This window comes from Synchiropus splendidus, chromosome 6 (assembly GCF_027744825.2).
Source record: "Synchiropus splendidus isolate RoL2022-P1 chromosome 6, RoL_Sspl_1.0, whole genome shotgun sequence".
Taxonomy (NCBI): Eukaryota; Metazoa; Chordata; class Actinopteri; order Syngnathiformes; family Callionymidae; genus Synchiropus; species Synchiropus splendidus.
Window position 1 is genome coordinate 7,725,993 of NC_071339.1, and position 22,374 is coordinate 7,748,366.

At 43.7% G+C, this 22,374-nt stretch overlaps 1 protein-coding gene across 6 annotated transcripts in view; it reads left to right on the forward strand.

Moving 5' to 3' along the window:
- Positions 1-22,374, forward strand: part of cacna2d2a (calcium channel, voltage-dependent, alpha 2/delta subunit 2a) — a 159,622-nt gene that overhangs the window by 115,188 nt on the left and 22,060 nt on the right. For all 6 annotated transcript variants that reach the window (XM_053868542.1, XM_053868543.1, XM_053868545.1 and 3 more), the window contains 5 exons: positions 12,746-12,796; positions 12,877-12,976; positions 16,762-16,923; positions 19,923-20,033; positions 20,695-20,773. In XM_053868542.1, the coding sequence (XP_053724517.1) occupies positions 12,746-12,796; positions 12,877-12,976; positions 16,762-16,923; positions 19,923-20,033; positions 20,695-20,773 (503 nt within the window). The remainder of the gene's footprint in view (positions 1-12,745; positions 12,797-12,876; positions 12,977-16,761; positions 16,924-19,922; positions 20,034-20,694; positions 20,774-22,374) is intronic.

Consider the following 22,374-nt stretch of genomic DNA (forward strand, 5'->3'; position numbering starts at 1 on the left):
GAATAGAGAAGGACCACCTTCAGGAAGAGTCTGAGGTTGGGTGTCTTGCTAAGGGGCCCAGACCTCGGGAGACAGCGCTGAAATGTTCAGTTGTTTTGCTGTAGTTAAACAAGAAAATAATCTCTGATTTATACTTAATATTTTATACTGATTTTATTACCGCATTTTTATTGTTTTATATAATGAACACTTGCATTTATTCAAGCCAAGTCAAGTGATCCTTCTTTAATATTAACTTTATCTATTGTATAAGTTCCGACAGGAGGAAAACAGTTCTTGGAGATGACCCAGGTGAACACATAAAAACTCACACACTGGAAGGACGCATGTGCCCTCCATCTCCATATTCTCCTTCATTGAAATATGACAGCAACGACCCTCACTGTATATGATGTGGCTCCGTTTTAAATGCAATTTGAACCCTGCATACTGATCTATCTGTTATAAATGAGTGACTACGGCCAGTGGATGTTAGGTATTGTCCACATATACATATGTTACAAGCTTTTACTTTCTAACACCAACTATTGTCAAAAAAGTAAAGCTAGTTGGATATTGGTTATTAAATGCAGCTCCCACGGCGTCTCTCTCCTGCTGCATCTGCGCATTGGTCTGTGACAATACAGGCTCTCAATCGCTGACACAGTTTAGCCCCCCAAAATATTACTGACAGAACCTGTTCAGGCTCCTTGTTATTGCACATCAACTGCTTTGTATATTTAGAAAGAGTGATTAATACTCCTTGTAAATGCGGCAATACAACCACTTTAACCAAATGCCTGAGGGAATTTTGATCGAACCGACACCCAAGTATCAGGGCCAAACGCATATCGTGCCAGAACTAATCTGAACCCTTATATAATAAAAGTTGCCTTTCAGGAGTTTCATAATAGAAACACTTGCTTAATCCACGCCAATATGGCAAAATGTGTTTTGGCAGTGAATTTCACCTATTTTTTCTTGTGTCAACCGACACAAAAATTACTACTTCAATGAGGAATGTGTCTGCGATCATTAGACTAACGGGGTGTTCCCTGACAATTTAATTAAGTCAGCAGCAGGACAAAGTCTCCCTGGTGCTCCACCGTCAGAGTACGCGGGTGATAAACATGAAAAATGCTGCCCAACACAAAGCGCCGTGTAGCAGGACCAGTTAAAACAAGCATCCTGCCTCTGATCTGACAGTACAGAAGCCTTTTTAATTCTGCTACACATGTTGCTACTGAGGGGTGGTTTTTTTTTTGTTTTGTTGTGTTTTTTTTGAAGACGGGAAGAGAGAGGCGAGCTGGACTGTCTGGTGACAGCAGCGATGCTGACAAGCTGAGACAGAGGAAGAAGTGTATTTCTGCACAAAGGAACACCTTGTCACTGCTGCAGCGCCACCTGTCATTCTTCTCCAGCCTCTTGCCTGTTGTTACCATGCCGAGGATCACTGTTATATGCTCTTCTGGTCCAGAAGGGCAAATATTAGCCCCGGGTCCGCATTCATCCGGGAAGATCAAGGATCAGGACCATTCTGTAAAACCCTAGTTGAACAAGCCTCCATGAGGAAGGTTAACAGATCAGTCTTGGGATTCACACAAGTACATTGTAGCCTCAAATCTAGAATATAGTGTGCAGAAATAGCAGATGATGTATTATGATTTGGTAAAAATCAGGCCGGTACATGCAGAACTTTCTGACTGTCCTTCTTGGACCGATCATCGAAGTACACCTCTGTGGAAAAAACCCCTCAAAGCTTCTGCCCACACAGATGGACTCTCTCCATCTGCTCCCCCATCAGCAGCCCCAAGAAAATTAATGGTCCAGTCGACACACTTAATTGTGTCCAATTGCTCTGACATTAATTATTAACATTTTCCCATTATAATGTCTGTTCATGTTACCGAGCAGAGGGCGAAGAGGAAAGGTGCCGAGGAACGGCAGACAGCTCGACGTCATGTTAGCCAAGCGGATCCCATTAAACCGCCAGCTCCACCAGAGCGTCACCTGTATCGCACATCGATTTCTTGAAAAATCTTTGCTAATATTGTGACGGTTGATCTTGGAACTGAATTCGATTAGCCTTCCGTACGATAAGTTGCTGGTTTTTTTTTTCTCACGGTCTGAACCCTGCGGCTTATTAAACACAGCCGCTAATATATGGGTGTTTACAGGCTGAGGAGCGTCATGCAGCCAAAACATTGAGCCGCGTCATATCAAACCGATGAAATCACAGGCGTTTTATTGACCTTAAAGCGCTGAAACTGCGCTGTTTTCACCCGTGTGTCCGCAGCTCCGCCCACAGAGCCGATCTCCTGGAGGACTGGTGACGAGAAGCAGCAGCTGAGACCAGCTGAGGTTTTGAAACTTTGGAAACGCGCGTTTTGAGTGCTTTAATGTCAATAAAAGATGTGAGTTGAAGTTCAGAACGTTGCCCAGTTTGTTTCATGAGTCAGTCTCCAAGCTGGAGCCCGTTTTCAAAACTAGGTTAGAAGTGATCCTCACGCATTTTTTAGCCTGGTCCACCACTGACCTTACTACGATGCCAACAGCACCACTGCACTTATAGACCGCTGCGGCTTACGTATGAACAAGATCTATTTTCCTTCTTAAATTTAGTGGGTGGGGCCAATATTCCTGTGCACTCTACTACATGTATGGACTAGATGATAACAATAGTTGAGTGAGATATGTGCAAAAAGACAGCCACTGTTGAAAGCATGTCTGCTACTGTGACAGTACGAACCCTGCACGTACTACTGAGATGCAATTACCATTTCCATTCCTCTGCCAGCGCTACAGAGTGCAGAGTTGCCAGATCACTTATGTGCAGCCACTGCCTCCAGGTGGCCGACAGAAGACATGGCACATTGAGGCTTTGTACACCCGTGTCTTGGAGAGAATAGGGACATCTTCAATTCAATACACAGGCTGGATATTAAGTTTCCATTCACACTGCTGAGATTGAGCTGAAGAAGAATGACCTCAAACATGACCAGGTAAACAGCTTTTAAGCTTAGATATAAAACATCAAACTCAAAATTGTAATAGAAATGGTGTTTAGGTGACAAGGGCTGTTGGCTGTTGTAGCTTAGTTCCGTTTATATTAAAGTAGTCAGTAATTAAGTTACTTTTACAGGAGTTTGTGGCAACACTGACCCTGAATGAGAAACAGTAATATATATAAATATTTAGAACAGGCAGCAGTTTTTTTGTGTTTTAATCAACACATGAAATGCATCAATATATTCAATTGTTTCCTTTGTCTTTGTGGATTTAAAATGAATATTTAACTGGGAGTACTCATAAAGATCGTAATGGTTCAGCTGCACGGCACGTATCCATAAAACACACTGAACAGTGATGATGGACCGATGTCACTTTCATTGCACGTCATTTACGAAAGTGTTCGTCCAGTGACGCTTTGATAGTTTTGAATTCAAATTGTTTATTTGCAGAAGTAGTCTGTCGCCTGTTAAGCTAACCGGCTCCAGCTATTTAGATTTTCCACTTAATAGGCAATAGTATTTGTTTATGGAGCAAAAATAAAAAAGTTTCTCACCAGTTGGATTCGAAACACAAAGATCAAAATTTACACTGTGAATAATCACTTTGGTTTCTTATCTCCAAAGAGCAAAACTAGCAAACAAACTCAGGTGAAAGATGGCTCCCAAAACTCAGCGCGGCAGGCTTGTTCATCATTGTGAAATTTGGTAATTACGGCTAATGTTCAATTCCCCATGTGGTGACTTTTGTGGCATCATTTACTTGCTTTTCTGGACCTCATGTTATCGTTGAATCATGTCTTGAGAACAAACCGAGGCTGGCTGTCTCGGGCCAATCACCTCGAGGATTAGTGAGAAGGTGGTTCCGTTCTATTTCCAAGGCTTTTTTCCCAAATCGCGGAAATGTTTGGTCCACAGTAGTGACGAATGTGGCGGCCATATTGGGTCCCGCAGGAATTCTAAAATAAGAAATTGGAAGCTACTTGGTCCACAGCCAACTTCATTACTGTGTTGTTTTGTCTTGGATCTTGAAAGTGTGAAACTACGAAACCTATCGTCTTGAATTGTTTGCCGTGCTGCTGTGATTCTTCAGTGACCATTCTGAACGTAATGCCCCTTAAAATAAACAGCAAAAATAATCTTGTCACACTTTACTCATAACTCTTTACTAGTATTGTTAAGTTCTATAGGAAATCTTCACATACAGTATTTCTTGATTTACAATGAAAATATTTAAGCGTATTGTGAATTAAATGAAGTAATAACCAATTTTATAACATTTTGAAATGTGTGTTTGTTTTTTGTATTTACTTACACATTTATTTTCTGTTTTGTATGTTATTTACCTTTTTTTTCTTTTCTGTTTATTCTGCCTTTTGGACAGATGGTCCCTCAGTATAGTCCCCCGTATACAATGTGGCCCCCGAGGAAATGGAATTGTGCTCCACTGTCTTAGATGATCCTTGACACAGTCTCTCAAACTTTGAAACGTAGCAAACATACATAGAGTTCAAAAGCCTATTCCTTCCGACTGGCTTTCTACCGCCACTTTTATTCCAAACAAGTCCCATTTCTCCTTCTTTTTGACCTGGATGGACTTAACAGGTTCTGGAACTCGGCCCTTCAATTTCAGTTGTGTCATGTTTAATTAGTCTCGTGGATTTATTTCACTCCTAAAAGCAGCGGCAGCAGAAGTCTCCCTCGATGATTAATACACACTTACTAATAATTAATTCACAGATTTTTCCAAAGTAGTTTGGAAATTTGCCTTTAAGTGCTGAACCTGTCTTCAGCGCATCACTTGAAGTAGTCAAGAGAAAGTGGAATAAATAGACAGACAACATCTCTTTCTCCTGCAGGCTCTCAGGAAGCCACTTCCTACTATATATATATAAATATATATTATCTTAATTCAATCTGTATTCGCCTGCCACATCCGCAGGAGCACTAAGAGTGCAGTAGTCCATAAAATAATCAGCCCATCAGCGCAACACAAATCCACACGCACATGGGAGCCTGCGCATAAGCATCACGACACACACACACACACACACTTAGGTTACTCTCCAGTGTAGACACACAGACTCAAACTCTACACTCGTAATATACATGAGTATCTTAATGGGTTCTATACACATGGCTTTAATAGAAAAAACATGAATATAGAGGAGGGTTGTGTTACAGGAATGCGCAGTAACCTTTTCCTCAGCGCAGTGAAATGAGCCACAGCGACTTCATGCGTAGCGCGTGTATGTCATGTTTCGGAGATGTACGGCGCATGTAATTCCTCCAATTTGAATGTAATTTTCAACATTTTGTGGAATAGGTTGGGGTGCATAAACACAATCCCCAGGGAGACCGCGCCGTTAATGTATCGATTGTGCGGCGCGGCACGGTGATAAAACTAGTTCATGAATTCCAATGAGACTCCTTTAGCAGACCCCGAAATACAGTCACCACGTGGTGGGGTTGGCCATTGTGTCCATCGCTTGTGTAACGCGTTTGGATGGATGGGAGGCGAGGATGTCATAGAGCGTGTTGCTGCTTTCATCTCCTCCCATGTGGAGAGATGCCTGGGCCCCTCCTGGTGACTGCATCAGGCTCGATCTCGATTACACTTGTTGTCGATCACGTGACTGCAGTATTTATTGCCGTCTATCTCCACCACTGCACACCTGACTTGCCGCTCCTTTATAGCGCGTGCTTCATTGGTGCAGGTGTCGTCTGTTCATGGCCTAGATTTAATCTTCAGGTAATGGTTTGTGTTTTTCTGGAATAAATCTCAGTGTCTAGTTAGGAGGGGGTGAGCTATATCGCCGTGCTTTATCTGAGGATCTTTCTGGACGCTTAGTTGTAGGTCTGATACTTGATGCATTTTCCACCATTTGTCAAAGGTCCCGGGGCAGCCGACATTGAGAAGTGGATCGTCCCTGGAACTGGACACATCTAGAATGCCTCATGGCATGGACTGGACTTGAGAAAAAAATCCAATGTTTTGAAGCAACATTTTTAGGAATAGGCATCTGAAAATTCTAATCATCAATATCATGCATTTTTATGCAAGTTTTGTTGTGCTCATGGTGACTCTGGTATAGGTCTGGTATAGAAGGATATTTGTCAACGTTCAGTCATGAATCTCCTGGATTTGTAGAGGATAGTCGTTGTAGTGTTCACGGTATACTACAATTTAACGCTAGTCGCTGAAGCAGGTGTGAAAACACAGCATGTCAAAATTTTTAAAAAAAGAAAATGGGCACCTTTTTCAAAAAGTTTATTGGTTCCAAAACACTGTCCATAGCAGAGTTGTCAAACCGATCCACAAAAGTGGCCACAGGGTTTTTGCTCCAACCCTGCAAGCACATGTTGGTGAACCAGGTGTCCTCTTGAAAGGTTACGTGAGTGCATCAAAGTTAAGCGTAATATGTTGTGGTGTAGAGAACATTTGGAGTGACAGTATTCCCACTGCCTCACCTTCACCTTTAGAGACAGTGAGGCCACAAACATTCTGCTGAATGGTCGTGGGCGGGGTCGAACCAAGGACCTGGGTGGTGGTGCAGAAGTAACTCTCACTTTCACATGATTCCAGACAGATATATTATGGAGTGATTTGTTATGTCACTTGACGGTGAGAGAGAACGGGTGACGGACTCAGTTCGGCACCAGCCAGGCCCATCTGCTTGTCACATGGCCTTGGCACGCTGGCGACTGGGTAATGACAGGGAAAGAATGGCATCAGTGGGCAGAAGCTGAGACGTAATTACTGACTGGAATCCATGCAGAAACAACACATCTGGATCTGTGAGTCAAATATGGGAAAACATGCGCTGATGGCAGCTGCACTTCATGATTTCCACCAGTCGGAGCTGTGGATGTTCAACCTGAGGAGTCCTTGACCTCACTCCCCATGTCTCTGTGGCGCTGTAAAGAAGGGCTTCGGCGCCGTCACCCACTTCCAAAACTCTGCTTTGACTCTTCTGCTTCGGCTTGTGTGGCGCCCTTGAACCCCATTACAGCTGATCAATGGGCCTTTTTTCAGCCTCAAGAACAAATTATCTGCTTTATAGTGGAATAATCTCAGTTGCAGTTCGGGCCAACCTGAACACAATTCACCATTGTGTTCTTGAACATCAGGGCAGTTGGAGATGACCCATAATGGCCGACTAATGGAGGTTTGTATGGCTTGTAATTTAGATTTAGCGCCCTCAAAATAACTCCCACTTGAGGTGTGTTCTCCTTCAGAGGAGACAAGGCGGTCTGAGATTTGAATGCAGTTCAGCAGCTGGTCCACCGGCATCAGGCTTCTCCAACTGACCCAACTTCAATCTCCAGACGGTGCGTCTCAGTCCGTGAGCCCGAGGGGCCACGTTCTGACTCGGTCGTGCATCGATGATCGCTTTTACGTACCCATCCGCTCAGAGCGATGAGGCCGCCGCGCCAGAGTCTTTTGCTGCCCGTCTCACTCCCCCAAATTAAGATTTCAGTAATTAAATTGATAAAAGTCATGCGTGCCAGTATGCCTCATGGTTCTAGACCTGATTTCATACAGCACACACTCTTGGAGAGCTGTGCAAGTCCTACCTTTGATGTGGCATTCTTTATTATTGAAAATAATTGGATCTCCCCACCCGCTGTCTCGCATGCGCGCACACACACACACACACACACACACACACATATACCAATGCATTTGTAAATGTTCACACTGGGCATGCTCAGTTAATCGACCACTGCTGGAGTCACTTTCACATGAGTTTTGAGGAGCCAGACTGGAGCGTGATGAGAAGTGCCCCAACAGTGCTAATATTCAGCATCTATTCTGACTTATTCAATACCTGGCAGGTTAATTGAAGTGGCTGCAAATCAAATGGGTTGCACGGTTCCGTCACTCCATCATGACTATATATTTAAAAGCATTCATTGATGGAATATTTGTTTAGCCAAACCCAGCATGGCCAGTTTTTGGAAATTGTAAGTGCTGTGGAAAGGTAATTGAAAACATGAATCTGATAGAAGCAACTAGCACAACAAATACAGTGTCTCACTCATAGTCTGGCCAGCCATTGTTGTGGCCTGCAAGAGCTTTAAACACCTTTACGTGGTACCAAATGTAATTCAATGCCAATTTACACAGAGAACTAGGTCACCTTCAATGCATGTCGATACCAAAGCTTTGTAAGATTCAAGCATTTCAACAACTGCCATCTAACAGCCTGATTAACTAGTTTTTTCTCGTGGTCTGAACCCTGCGGCTCACACAACGCCGCGGCTGATATATGGATATTTACTGGCTAAAGAGCCTCATGCTGCCAAAATATTGAGCCTCTTCACATCAAACCGCCGTTTTATTGACCTTAAAGTGCTGGAAATGCGCTGTATTCGCCCGCGTGTCCACAGCTGCGCCAACAGAGCCGATCTCCTCGAAGACCGGAGAGGAGAAGCAGCAGCTGAGACCAGCTGTGGTGTCGGAACTTCGGACATGCTGGTGAAAACAGCACATTTTAATGTCAATAAAAGATGTGAGGAGTTCATGGTTCACATTCAGAACATTGGCCAGTTTGTTTCACGAGTCAGTCTCCATGCTGGAGCCTGTTTTCCAAACTAGTTTAGAAGTGATCCTCATGCATTTTTAAGCCGGGTGCAACACTGACCTTTCTACGGCACAGACTGCACCACTGCTTATAGACTGGCACGGCTCAAGAACAGGAACAAGAACATGGTTTTAACTCTGGTTGACGCTGGTTTGAGACTACTGTTGCATCTGTTGAGGATTTGCAGGACTTTCTTAGCATCGCTGTTACCTCTGTAACCTGCCGTCGGTCTCCTCCTCGCAGAATGTACCTGGAAAACTTCTTAGCATTCGGACAAGATGATTTAACCATCTATAATGGTTTGGTTCAGTTACAGTGTAAATCATAACAAATCTATGTCAGGATGACTATTTTTAGTGAAATGGCCAATGTATTTCCCCCGCTGTGCCCTTATATTCAGTAGGTATCAGAACTTCTCGATGTTGCTTTCTGTTGAGAACTGCCCCGTTAGACATGCTGTCAGATGGCAAAAAGGAAACATAAAAAGACGCGTGTAAAGACACCCCCAAACCAACCTCAAAAAACATACAAAGGTGGACTAGATCTGCTGCACCACATGGTTAATGGCAAGGTGTTTGCTAAGTTAAACCTCCGTAGGGCATGAAAGCAGACACCTCAAGATCAAAGAATCTGACAATGTAAATGTACTTTTTAATAGAAGGAAATGAATTTACCAGTACTGAGATTCTGATTCAGTGTTGGTTTAGCTACATTGTGCTGTGCAAAGCTTTCCGACACATTTTCTGATCCACAATGATCAACACTGAAATTCAAGTGAGTTGTTTTAGTCACGCACCTTCATCTGATCTACTCTGAACTTGTCTCAGCGATTGCTGGAGCTCACTCAGGTACAAAGTGTTTCACTAGTAAATCCTGATCACCTGACATCACAGCAGGGCGAGGGATGAAACAATATCTCTGTAGCTACATTTGTTTAACCTGTATTTAAACGAATGTTCAACTCTAAAACCACATGGTGACAAAGAAGATGAAGACACCTTCTATTTGCCCACAAAAACAGGGACTCGTTTGTGAACACTGGTGGTCACAGCAATGTTCCAAAGCCATGTATAAAGGCACAGCCTTCAAGCTGCTCCCCATCATTTGAACCCAGTGCCGTGTGCTGAGGTCGACCAACACCTTACGTTAGATAGAATAGAAGTGAATTTTCAAATGCTGATCTGAGGATCATGAGTCATTCCGCACGTTGTATTTGGTGCCAGGGATTTCTGGAGCAGCGGAGAAACCCACCAGGACTTTTTGTTCCTCCACCTCTCTACCATTTTGGCTGAGCATCAGAAAAGAGCCTCCACAGGCAGCTGGCTTCTCTCCACACTCCGTTCATCAGCAAAAAGAGACCCCCGCTGATCACTCTGCCTCTGCCTTAGACAACCTCTCCTCTGCCTTTATCACCTCGCTGTCATTGTGCCATAGAAAAGCCAATAATATCCGCCAGTCTTGCCTCTCTGTATGAATGGAAATTTAATTGCTGGTGGAACAGAGCGACTTAGATTTGTCTTCTGTGTGACTCTACTTAGTGTTTGGGGCGTGTTCCTCTGCACTGTGTCATGGCAAACCTCCATCACATCCATCACAGCCATGACTTCAGCAGTTGCATAATGATCTTAAGCAGATTGCGCTCCTGCCTGACAAAAGCACTGCCAGAGTAAATAATGTGTTTAACTCCAAACTGATGACTCATCCGTGGAGCAGAACATCTTATTTTACTGACATGCACTTAGCTCCGCCGCTCTGCTCCACAGGCCAACGTCACACTGACTAATCCTATATGTACAATCCTGTCAATAATATTGACTTTGAAAATATATTTTGTGAAAGCCACCTGTTATCGATGACTCTGTGGCTTCTTTATTTTTCCTCTCACAGCTGTCAGTTAAGAAGTTATTGGCGTTGTCAGTTGATAAAGGTGTTAACATGGATTCACATCCTTAAGGGCTGAGTTAGTTTGTTTAAATCCAGCTGGTAGGAAAGCTTGCTTGTGCTGAGACAGCTTCTTCTATAAGGTTGGCTGTAGTATTGGTCGGTATAGTGCGATACCATACATATCTCGACACAGGAGTGGTGATACGATACGTTGTGATATATATATGTGTCATTGGAGCTGTCATTTTAAGGGTGAAAATCGGTTAATGCAACACAATAGTATGTGGATGACAATGAATGAAAGAAAAACACGCCACAAATGCAGCAGCATATTCAAGTATCTGTGTATTAAATATTGATGTGGCCAACCTAAGAAATCTAGACAATATCACACAATTCCGTATCGTGATATTTCAGCAAAAATATTGAGACAATATCATGCACGAGTATCGTGATATTTTTCTTACACCCCTAGTTGGCTGGGTAAACTACTGTAGACATGGCATCCGAAAACCAGCCCAGGCTATAAGCAATAGAAAAGGTTTCTTATTCTCTTTAGAAATGACTTGAAATCCATGTTGATCCATGTCCTTGTTGTCCGGGGCCCTTGACATTGATGGGGTTCCCTGCTTCAGAACACTAGGCACCGCCGTCAGTTATCATCCTGGACTCTGTCATGACGCTGAGACAAGAATGGGTTCCATAGATATCAGTGACTGGTGTGCACATAGTACATAGATGACGTTCAGGCGGAGGCTCAGAGTGCAGTTATCTGTAAGCAGGCTGTTGGAATGGTTTCATATCTCACCAGAATGGCTGCTGTTTTTGAGGATTATCTGGAATTGGTAGGAGATCTGGTTTTAGGTCAGGAAATAGGACGACAAGGCCATCAACAAGTAATTACATACCTCGGTTTTCGAATGTCCCGGACTTCGAACAAATATCCAGAACTCGAACGAACCCGAAAAAAGCTGGAAAAACCGTAACGTGCGCGGACCGATCAGCTGACCCACGACGCGCTTTGTTATTGTGTATAAGGCAGCCTCTGTATGCAGACGTGTCCCGTTAGCTACATTTACTGACTGTTTTTTCTTCATATTGAGGTGTAAAACCTTTCCTGTCTCCACACTGGACCGTGGTAGAGTGTCACAGGGGAGGTGCTGGAGCGCTCACTCCAGGGTTTGATGTCCTGTTGTGGGCTGGAGCTGGGACAGGGATGAGGCCAGTCTGGGACAGAGCGTGACTTGGTTTATGACTTTGTCACAGCCAAACTGCACAGAAGCGCACATTCAGAGCTGGACACGCACCGGGCACCTCTTCACTTCTGGAGAGACGTCACTCACTCGGCAACCCCTCCCACATGCAGCGGCCACACACATGGAGGAACAGCGCACCTGCAGCAGACACTCTACATTCACTCCTACAAAAGCCTATTTTAAGGCTTGGAACGCATTACTTCTTTTTCCATTCATTGTAATAGGAAAAATCAATTCAGATTTCGAACAATTCGCTTCTCGAACGGCCGTCTGGAACAGATTGTGGTCGAGAACCGAGGTACCACTGTATGCATATATTGTCCGACTTCCGTGCGTGTGGGACTCCGGCGGGTGGTGACGCAAGTAAACATGAAGCCGTGTGACAGAGAAGCACAACGTTTTGTACTATGTTTTATGGCTGATGGCTCATCCATAATTTTAACAGAGCAGCATATGCCTCTTAATAATAATAGTTTAGGTTGCATTACCTTAGTTTGGGGCCATCTTCACACCTAGTTAGATGCGATGAACCCTTGCAGCCGTGCAGGAATGTTCTTATCCACTTTAAACATCAAAGAAATTTTGAACTTATTTATTTTTTTAGCATGGAGCCAGTTGAAAAGCTTTATTCTCATCACGTTGTGGTGACTGGTCACTAATTATATGCATCATCCTCTAATATAATGCGTGTTTAGTAAATCCATTCAATTCTTTATGGCGGCTGCGCAGCCCAGTGCCAGCCTCTGTTAGGAACATGTTATTATCCCCTTCGACTGGTGCCTTTAATTATTTAGCCTGGGCGTTGTTATTAAAGAGGAGTATCTCTTTCGGAAGTCAGCTGACAGGAGCTGTTGCCCAAGTCTGTAGCACAACTTGTTCACTCTTCTAAGCACATAAGCCTTTTCTGTATTCTCCAGCTTAAGTGGGCTCAGCCGTGGACGCTGGTATTGTCATGGTTCACTTCATTGTTCCTTCCCTTCTGTGCCGTTTGAGAAGGTTTCAGGAAGATCATTTCTCTTGTGTCACACAGGTATATCCAGGGCGCATCGTCTCCTAAGGACATGGTCATCATCGTGGATGTGTAAGTGTCTCTCTGTCCTTGTGTCGGTGGCCGTTTGACGTTAAATATGTGACATGAATCCTTCATTGTTTTGGTTGCAGGAGTGGGAGCGTCAGTGGACTCACGCTGAAGCTGATGAAGACATCGGTGGTGGAGATGTTGGACACGCTCTCAGATGACGACTATGTGAATGTGGCCAGAGTAAGTTTCAGGATTCAGTGCATATTTTACTTACTCAGTCTTCGTCGCCAAGCATTGCAGACTGCAGCCCAAATACAGGGTTTCATTTTAGGGACTCTCTGGATGGAGGATCTGAGGGTTAAGTCATCAAACTAGTGGTGCAGACAGGCATGAAAGAGAAACAAGGGAAAAAATCCCCAGAACTGTTGGTTTGATTTGGTAGCCTGTCGTCTACAGTTTATATGGTTAGTCGCACAAATACCGACAACGGAACAATGGAACCTTGGATGAAGATGTCTCAGTAGGAGACGAGATGTTTTCACCTCTGTACCTTATGACTTGTTGACTTTGATGCCAGATCCCATCCATCTGTCGTGGCTTCTGTCCATCAGAGCAGTGATTCTCCACCATCGGGCCGGGGCCCATGTTTGGGCCGCGAGTGTTCTCTTGAGGGCCCGCGTGGGACATATGGTGGCAGTAGTGTGTCAATGTCTTGACAGCTGCAAATCTGATAGTTGCCAACTATGGAGAAGTTCTTGAAAATGGTAAAGAAAGTGACGGCGCCCCCAACAGTAACAATTAAAATAACAGTAAATAACAGTATTAATTTTATTTTTTTATTTTATGGTGGTACTTTACTTTACACTTTACTTATCTTCTTCAGAGTTTATTTATGAAATACAAAATATTTTATGATACTTACATATTGTTTTATTATATTTATTTTACTCCAAATTGTTATTCATGACATACAGTTTTTCCAATTTTCTCAGCAGAACATGACTTCCACCTGGTTCTGCTGCTGTTTGGACTTTTCCATGACAATTATCTTTACACTGAACACATGGTGTCATGTCATTTCACCCTGTTTCGCCGCTGCAAGAGGAAGTCATGTCCGTGCCACACGTTCTCAAATGTCTTCTTATAGTTTAACTGCTATCCTGAGCTTCCGTGGTGAAACCTATTAAGTGCAGCAGGTTAATGTTTCGCTCCGATAATGGAGGCGCCGTCACATAATCTCGCTTTTACATTTGGAAGATTGTAAAGTACAACATTTGGCCTGAAACCTTCATTGCAAATTGGAGCTGAATCATGATAATAGTCTGTTAACACTAGCGCTATGTGCCTGTGTTAGCCTTGTTGCTGCCGGCCGTTTATATATGCGGCAGGTAAAAAGCATTGACATAAAAATTGAGTTGTTTAAATAATCATTTGTCATGTGGCCACTGATGTTTTTGTTGGTTTATATTCCGACTTCAGTCACTTCAAACTTCTCCCTGTGGTCACATGATTTAGCCCTCACACACCACAGAGAAGAGTCATCAAGTGGCTCCCAGAATAAAAACAGAAGCGGAACAATTTGGGGGAAAGGCTGAAGCAGAAAAAAATCTTCTCTGTTCTACTTTAAATTGAGTAAATGTTAATCAAGCAGGCAGTTGGCACAGTGTGCCTTTACTGCTCCCAGATGTTTGCTTACAGTGGCAACACAGCGCTTTCCTCATTACGCCGCATTTGCTCTCCCCGCAACTGGCGTCCGTATGGAATTGGACCGGTCTCTCCTCCCCCCACCCCTGCTGATTACCAGGCTTTCCATTAGGACAAATGGTTTGGGGAATATTAACATTATCCAATATTGCTGGCCAGATAACACACAAACGCACGCTCACACCAAGCTCTGTTTGGAGACTTCCCTCGGTAATCCTTAATAATCCATTGCTTTTAGCCACTGCATGCCTCTAAATCCCAGCTCTAGGAGCAGGAAATGAGCATGCTAATCTGGGTGGGAAGGCATCAGATTTTCACCCCTGTAAAGAAAGTAAATGCAGGAAGAACATCGCTGGGATGTGGTGCATGAGGCAGAATACAATAAGCCAATATAACCTGTATATAATATGTCGACACGTTTCATTGCCAAATCAGGGCGTCGGCTATTGTTGCTTTGTTCATGCGTTTAGTTCCGCCAAAAAAGATGATTTGACTGTTATTGTTTTTGATGTTTTAGTGGGGGTCGTCATATTCATATGAGTTTATTTATATGGTTTATTATTAGCATCATTCTGGCATTTTTATCCTCTACATTGACTGATAATGAGTTTCCAATCTAACCTGCTCACTTCCCATGGACCTGACTCATGTTCCTCGCCTCAAATTTAGTCATGTCCTTTGTTGAAACTGATTTCTTTAGTGTTACAGTGGTACCTCGGTTTTCGAACGTCCCGGAAAAATAACAAGTCAGAGTTCTAACAAAAAAAATTTCGCTTCGGATTTCGAACGAAAATCCAGAACTGGAACGCCCCCGAAAAAGCTGGAAAAAGCATAACGTGCGCGGACCCATCAGCTGACCCACGACGTGCTTTGTTATTGTGTATAACGCAGCCTCTGTATGCAGACGTGTCCCGTTAGCTACATTAACTGACTGTTTTTTCTTCATATTGAGGTCTAAAACCTTTCCTGTCTCCACACTGGATCGTGGTAGAGTGTCACAGGGGAGGTGCTCGCTCTCCACACCTCCACTCCAGGGTTTGATGTCCTGTTGTGGGCTGGAGCTGGGACAGGGATGAGGCGAGTCTGGGACAGAGCGTTACTTGGTTTATGACTTTGTCACAGCCAAACTGCACAGAAGCGCACATTCAGAGCTGGACACGCACCGGGAACCTCTTCGCTTCTGGAGAGACCTCACTCACTCGGCAACCCCTCCTAGATGCAGCGGCCACACACATAGAGGAACAGCGCACCTGCAGCAGACACTCTACATTCACTCCTACAAAAGACTATTTTAAGGCTTGGAACGCATTGTTTCTTTTTTCATTCGTTGTACTAGGAAAAATCGATTCAGATTTCGAACAATTCGCTTCTCGAACGGACCATCTGGAACGGATTGTTGTCGAGAACCGAAGTATCACTGTATTCTAATCTGGAAAAATACTGATGCCATGCCACTGTCTTTTATTTAACCCACTATTGGAAGGTATTTGGTTGACCCCGACAACCCTAACACGACACCCAAAATGGCCTCCATTGTGTGAAGTATTAGATAATATTTAGATCAATATCATATAAAATGTCATTTTACTTCATCTAGAGTGAAAATGTCAGCAGATTTCAAACTGTGACCTTCAAAACGAAAACACTTTTGAAAGATTCCATTACTGTGGCTAATACTTTAATCATACATGGCCCCAAATACCACACGGCACGCACACACCACAGCCGTTTTAGGCTAATTCGGTCGATGGGATAAGACAGGTGATATTAGCTTGGCTGTGCTTCCGCTCACTGCTTTGCACTGGCATTTGTGGTGCACCTGTTCTCTGTGGGGGAAGTTGTAATTGCCAGTTTAAGTGCCAACTGGAGAGTGGTAGGGCAGATGTACACACCCACGTCTGCATCCTGATGCATTCAAGCAGTCACATAGATGCCTCTGCCTGTGGCAGAACCATCGCCAGCTCTCCCCAATTCAACTGAGCAAACTGCACACCAAACACATAACAGAAAAATGAGGATTATTTATCAAATGTTGTCTACTTTTAATGAAGTATACCTTTAAAAACGGCCACATATCTGAGCTGTGTAAAGTCCTGACCCAAATTACTGGGCTGAATATTTAGAAATATTTGTATTATGCGAGAGGAAACTACCATTATCTTTGAATTTTGGTAGTATATATCCGTGCTTTAGAGCAACTCGCTACAGCAAGGATTCAGTAGCATCAGTGGCATCTGCTTCTACTGACAAATACTGGCACCGACCTCCTGTCAACAAAGCATGTTTGAAGCCCTCTTATGTGTGTATAATTCTCTCTGCAGTTCAACGAGAAGGCAGACGCCGTCGTCCCTTGCTTCAGGACGTTGGTGCAAGCCAATGTCCGGAACAAGAAGATTTTCAAGGAGGCTGTCATGCACATGCAGGCGAAAGGAACCACGGATTACAAGTCTGGCTTCACGTTCGCCTTCGAGCAGCTTCTGAATGTAAGTGCAGCGGCGACGACAATAAATAAACGTTTATAATTATATCGCCAATCGACAGGATGAAGTGGATGAATGAATTCATATTCATGCTCACCTGGGGCTTATATCCATTGTCACTGTTTAATAGAGGTCAGAGGCAGATAATAGCTCCAGTGCAAGCAACACCTCCCACACTCCTACATTCACCTGCTGAACTTCTGCGTCCACCGTCATCCAAGCTCGGAAAGTGTCTGGCACCGAGACTATGGTTTCACTATTTGCATACGTGTGATCTAGAAATGACGTGACGTCTGTCTTTTAACTCATTTTTTTGTATGAATTTAGCTCGTAAAATGCTCTTATTTACCACAAATACGACCTCATGACAGATAAACACATAAAGCCTTTCTTATTTTAACATTTTCCATGTTGTTTCTTTTTCTGCACCAATATTCTTTTCTCTTAAATTCATTATTGACATTATTATTTTTGCCTGACATGTGGGCAAAAAATTGACATAAATGCCCATGTCGGTGCCGATAAATCGGCCGGCCGATCAATCTTGTTTTTCCAGATTTCCATGCCACTTTTCTTTTACCGTTCATATTCCCTCATATGACTAATGAACTCTCAGTGGAAGGGGACAGTAAGTACAGAAGAAAGGAGGCCAACAATGGAATTAGTTATGATATGGCGGACGCTTGTTACTGAAACAAGACTTGCTGAAGTGATTCTGTTGGCCGCAGCATGTTGTTCTCCGTCCTGTCAGGGCTGCTAATCTCATCTAAACAGCCAGATTAGTGGTGATGAAGGAGCAGTTGGCCCACACCAGACTTTTCTATATTGATAATGACTGCACTGGCGACGGAGCGTTGGACTCCTGTGCAGCAGCCAGAGCATCGGTGGAATCTATCACGTCCACGTGCTCCCAACACAGGTGCTGCCTGCCTCCATATGCTGCTGTGTATTTTAGGACGCTGCCAACTTAATGGGCTCTGATGGGATGATTGATGAGCGCAGTCCACTAGAGATCAGCCACGGACACTTTATATTCCTCTGCTTGCTCTCAGCCGTGACGGCAGGCACCGGGCCCCGCCGCACCGCACCGGGAGAATTTCTAGTCGCTGTCTGTGGTAAACTCACCCTTGATTCGTGGCTGAGATGTGAGAAGAAAAAAATACATCACCGCATAATTGGCTTGAATAGCAACACCTGCAATGAACATACATGGAGCTAGAATGATCACATCTAGCACTGGAAATATTCATATTGAGTTTTATTATATGCTCACTGTAAATAAATCACTCACTGTCCACTCTCTTCAATAGAAGGGCTCAATATGCATTAGATCAGAATCAGAATCAACTTTATTGCCATGGTTAGTGGGGATCCCACCAACTAGGAAAGTGCTTTGGATCAAAATAAAATAAAATAAAATGCTGCTCTTGTCTCTGTTGGTGGCGCTGCTGTACTAGACGGTGATAGAGGAGGTGAGGATGAACTGGACAATGCCCGTGTAGAACTCCACCAGCAACTTTGTCGTAGTTTTCGTAGCTGCCGCAAGAAGAACATTCTCTGCTGGGTCTTCTAGATGAGGGACCTAATGGTTGGCTCCCATTTGAGGTCTTTGGTGATGGTGGTTCCCAGGAAGCTGGGATAAAATGTATGCAAATTGTGAAACCATTCATCATTAAAAAAATGTCAAAATAAAAATATAATATAAAAATAAAAAGTAACATGAGTAGATTAGACTGAGGCAGGTGATGTCTAAACAAAGGTTCAGCTGTCTCTCTCTGGTCTTATGGTGGAAGGTCAACACACACGTGAAAAAGTAGTTGGAGCTATGCAGAACTGAGAGAGAGAGAAAAATAATAATAGTCCAAAAGGTGAAAAGAGAGCAAGCAAGAGAAACCGTGAACGAGTTGGCGGTGAACGTTGAACATGTGGACTTGCATCCCGGGGTGGCACGGAAGTCAAAAAATGGTTCCCCTCCTGCTGCATTTCGTGACACCCCAAGGTAGTGTTAAATGCTGAGCCATGGGGTGGCGCTCTTGGAAAACAATTTAGCATATATAGTACCTGATATACCATGTGAAACAGTGAGCCTTTACAGTGCTTCTAGATCGTGAATGACTTTGATGATGGAAAATTCAATTCTTAAAACCTTTCCTTCTCTGGCTCGTTCATGCATGAAGGTTAATTGATCAGTGGACCCTTCATTGACCGTCCGTGGCAATGTGAGCATGAAGAATTGCTCCTCGTCACGCCTTGGTCCTGCAATAATCAGATAACCCTGTCAGGAATCTCCTCCTGACCCAAAAACAGCTCAGGTGTGTGTTGAAAGATGGATGCCTGAGTGGAGCCCAGAGCACAAGCGCAATACCACTCGCACTGCTTTCCTTTTTCAAAACGTCCAGGGTCTTGCTTTGCATCACCAGGAGCGTTTTGGACCGAGCACCAAGCATGTCTAATGTAGGGAATCTTCTACATCCAGCCGTGGCCAATCCTTGCATGAGGACGAAAAGAGGGCTCGCCGTTGCTCAGCCCGCAGGAGGAAGGAAAGCATGAAACCAGAGAAAACACACCGACCAGGACACGGCTGTGCAAAGTTCAAACCTGCTGGCCAGAGATTCCCCTCAGAAATGTGGACATGCTCCTGAAGATGCCTTGGAAAAAACTGTACTGTCAATATTCCCGGGCAAACATAACACTCATGTTCATGATTTGGACATAAATCTCGCAGAAGTATGATGCAAACATGAATAAACTAAGTTCTTGTAATATATATATATAGAAACAACATCATACTTGGAGGAGAAACAATATTTTTTCATCCATCAGCTCAGTGAGAGGGGAAATATATAAAGATGTGAGCGCGGTGCCTGTCTGTTAGGCCCTCATCACACCTGTTGTAACCTCATAACAGTTTCTGAAGTCATGTGACGATTGAAATGACATTATTTCACTCTCTCTTCCCTGCCTCTTTGTCTCTCCTGCTCTTCTCTCCCCCGGTACCAAAGGAGACCAGCGCCCCGAGGGCCAACTGCAACAAAATGATAATGATGTTTACAGATGGCGGGGAGGATCGTGCACAGGAAATCTTTGAGAGGTACAACTGGCCCAACAAAACGGTGAGTCTGTACCCACAAGGCTATTATGTCTTTATCTCCTCTGGCTCACGAGACTGTTGAAGTCTCGGGACTGTCTCTTTGTTCCACTGTCTCCTTTTAGAAGAGGCAGTGTTCGCCGTGAAAGATGCCAAACACGACAATCTGTGCACATAATGTCCCCTCCAAGCTTTCAGCGCCTCTCTTCTGATTGTTTTGGTATTTTTAACATGAGTCATTTTTCCTCTCCACTCCATCTGTCGGCTTATTGTTCTTTTCCTTGTTGGCTGTCTGCTTATTATTTCAATGTCAACCGCTCTGACCTGCTGTTTGATCAGCCCCTTTATCTACAGAACCAATAAAACTGGCGCTTCCTCTGATTGTCTTTAATCTAAACGCAGCAGCATCTTGTCCCGTTGTTTCGCGCTGTTTACGCTGACATCCATTACTCTGCACGTCAGCTTTCTGCTGTCATACATTTGCCACGTTCAGTTGAACATCCCTCACTGGGCTGTCTTTGCTCAGAGCCTCCTCTGAACGGTGGCTGAAAGACTAATTCCTTCACTCTCAGTGGTCTTTTGCTACATAATGCCTTCAGAAAGTGCCACTGCTGATGTGATTATTCCTACCGTGAGGACAGTTTTGGCTGCTTTAACACGCATTTCCTCTCCATTTTTTCTCTCAGGTCCGTGTGTTCACCTTCTCCGTTGGACAGCATAATTATGATGTCACTCCTCTGCAGTGGATCGCATGTGCTAACAAAGGTAACTGTGTTTAGTTGGAGCGAAAGTGCTCTGATGACTACACTTAACACTTGATATTTCATGTCATTGTTTACTGTGTGGAGGAGGTTATTACCGCTACTGCTGAGCCGCTACTTTTTTCTCGTGGTCGGATTCTGATATTTGGATTTTTACAGACTAAAGAGTGTCATGCTGCCAAAATGTTGAGCATCGTCACATCAAACCGATGAAATCACAGGTGTTTTATTGACCTTGAAGCACTCAAATGCGCGTGTCCGCTGCTCCGCCCACAGAGCCAACCTGAAGGACGGCAACAAGAAGCAGCAGCTGAGACCGGCTGTGGTGTCAGTGGTGTGTGAAAACAACACATTTTGAGTCCTTTAATGTCAATAAAAGATGTGAGGAGTCGATGGTTCAAGTTCGGAACATTGCCCAGTTTGTTTCATGAGTCAGTCTCCATGCTGGGGCCCGTTTTCAAAAGTAGTTCAGAAGTGATCCTCATGTGTTTTTAAGCACCACTGACCTTTCTACAGTGCAGACAGCACCACTGCACCCGCAGCTTATAGAGCACAGCGGCTCATGGTGAACAAGATCTGTTTTAAATTTAGTGGATGGCGCTAATATTCCAGTGCGCTCTGTAGTCTGTTTCTATCACGTATTGCTAGGTCACACCTACTAAACACCTACTAAATATTAGTAAAGTAATTACTAGTCTATTTACAGTTAATGTTCCGTAATTATAGTGCTGTTTAGAGTGAAGCTTCTGTGACTGTTCGAGGGTAAAATCTAGTCCGTCTTAACAAGACACTCAATATTTAATGATGAATAATTACTGGCTAATACACATATAGATAAGAAGTTAATTTAGGGTAATGTTCCTTAATCCAGTGTGACCCAAGATTATATTCAGTTTGCAATAATGATTAAATACGGGTCGATATGAGACAAATTCACATATGAATAAGTTCTTTACAGATGGTGCTCTTTATTTACAGCGCTATCTGTGCACATACATTTATTGTTGTCAGATTAGACCACATAAAAAAATGCTCATTTTTGGTGTAAAACTAATGGTCCTCTATAAATATGGGATAAAACCTGAGCCTCCCGACAGTGTTTTGAAACGCTGTGGGTCCAAAATGAAGTCGCACTCACAGTTGACAAGCATCCAGTCACACGACTGCTCCTTCGACCCTGAGTGGCAGGAGACGCTTGGAAGGAAGCAGCATGTCATTCATGTGGATGGCAAGGTCTCTCGCCCGGTCAGAGAGAGGGATGCAAAAGTAGCTCTGCAAACTTGGAGGCCATTTTTGTTTGTTTTCTTTTCTCGTCTTTTTGTGCAATAGAAGTTAAAGCACAAACCTCAACCAGACTGAATTCACTCGTCCCTTACTAGACCTTATTTACAAGGGATGAATCCAGATGTAAAAAATGGAGTTGGATGACAGTAACAAATATTTCATGCGTGTCACACTCAAGGCTGTGGCGCAATTGCATTCCCTCCTCTCACACTACAAGTCCCTTAATGCAGTGCTGAAGCTTCTGTAACAGAGAAAAGCTTGAACTCAAACTAGTACTCCTGATTGAACATGGTCGGTTCAGATCATTCAGTTAATCCTGAG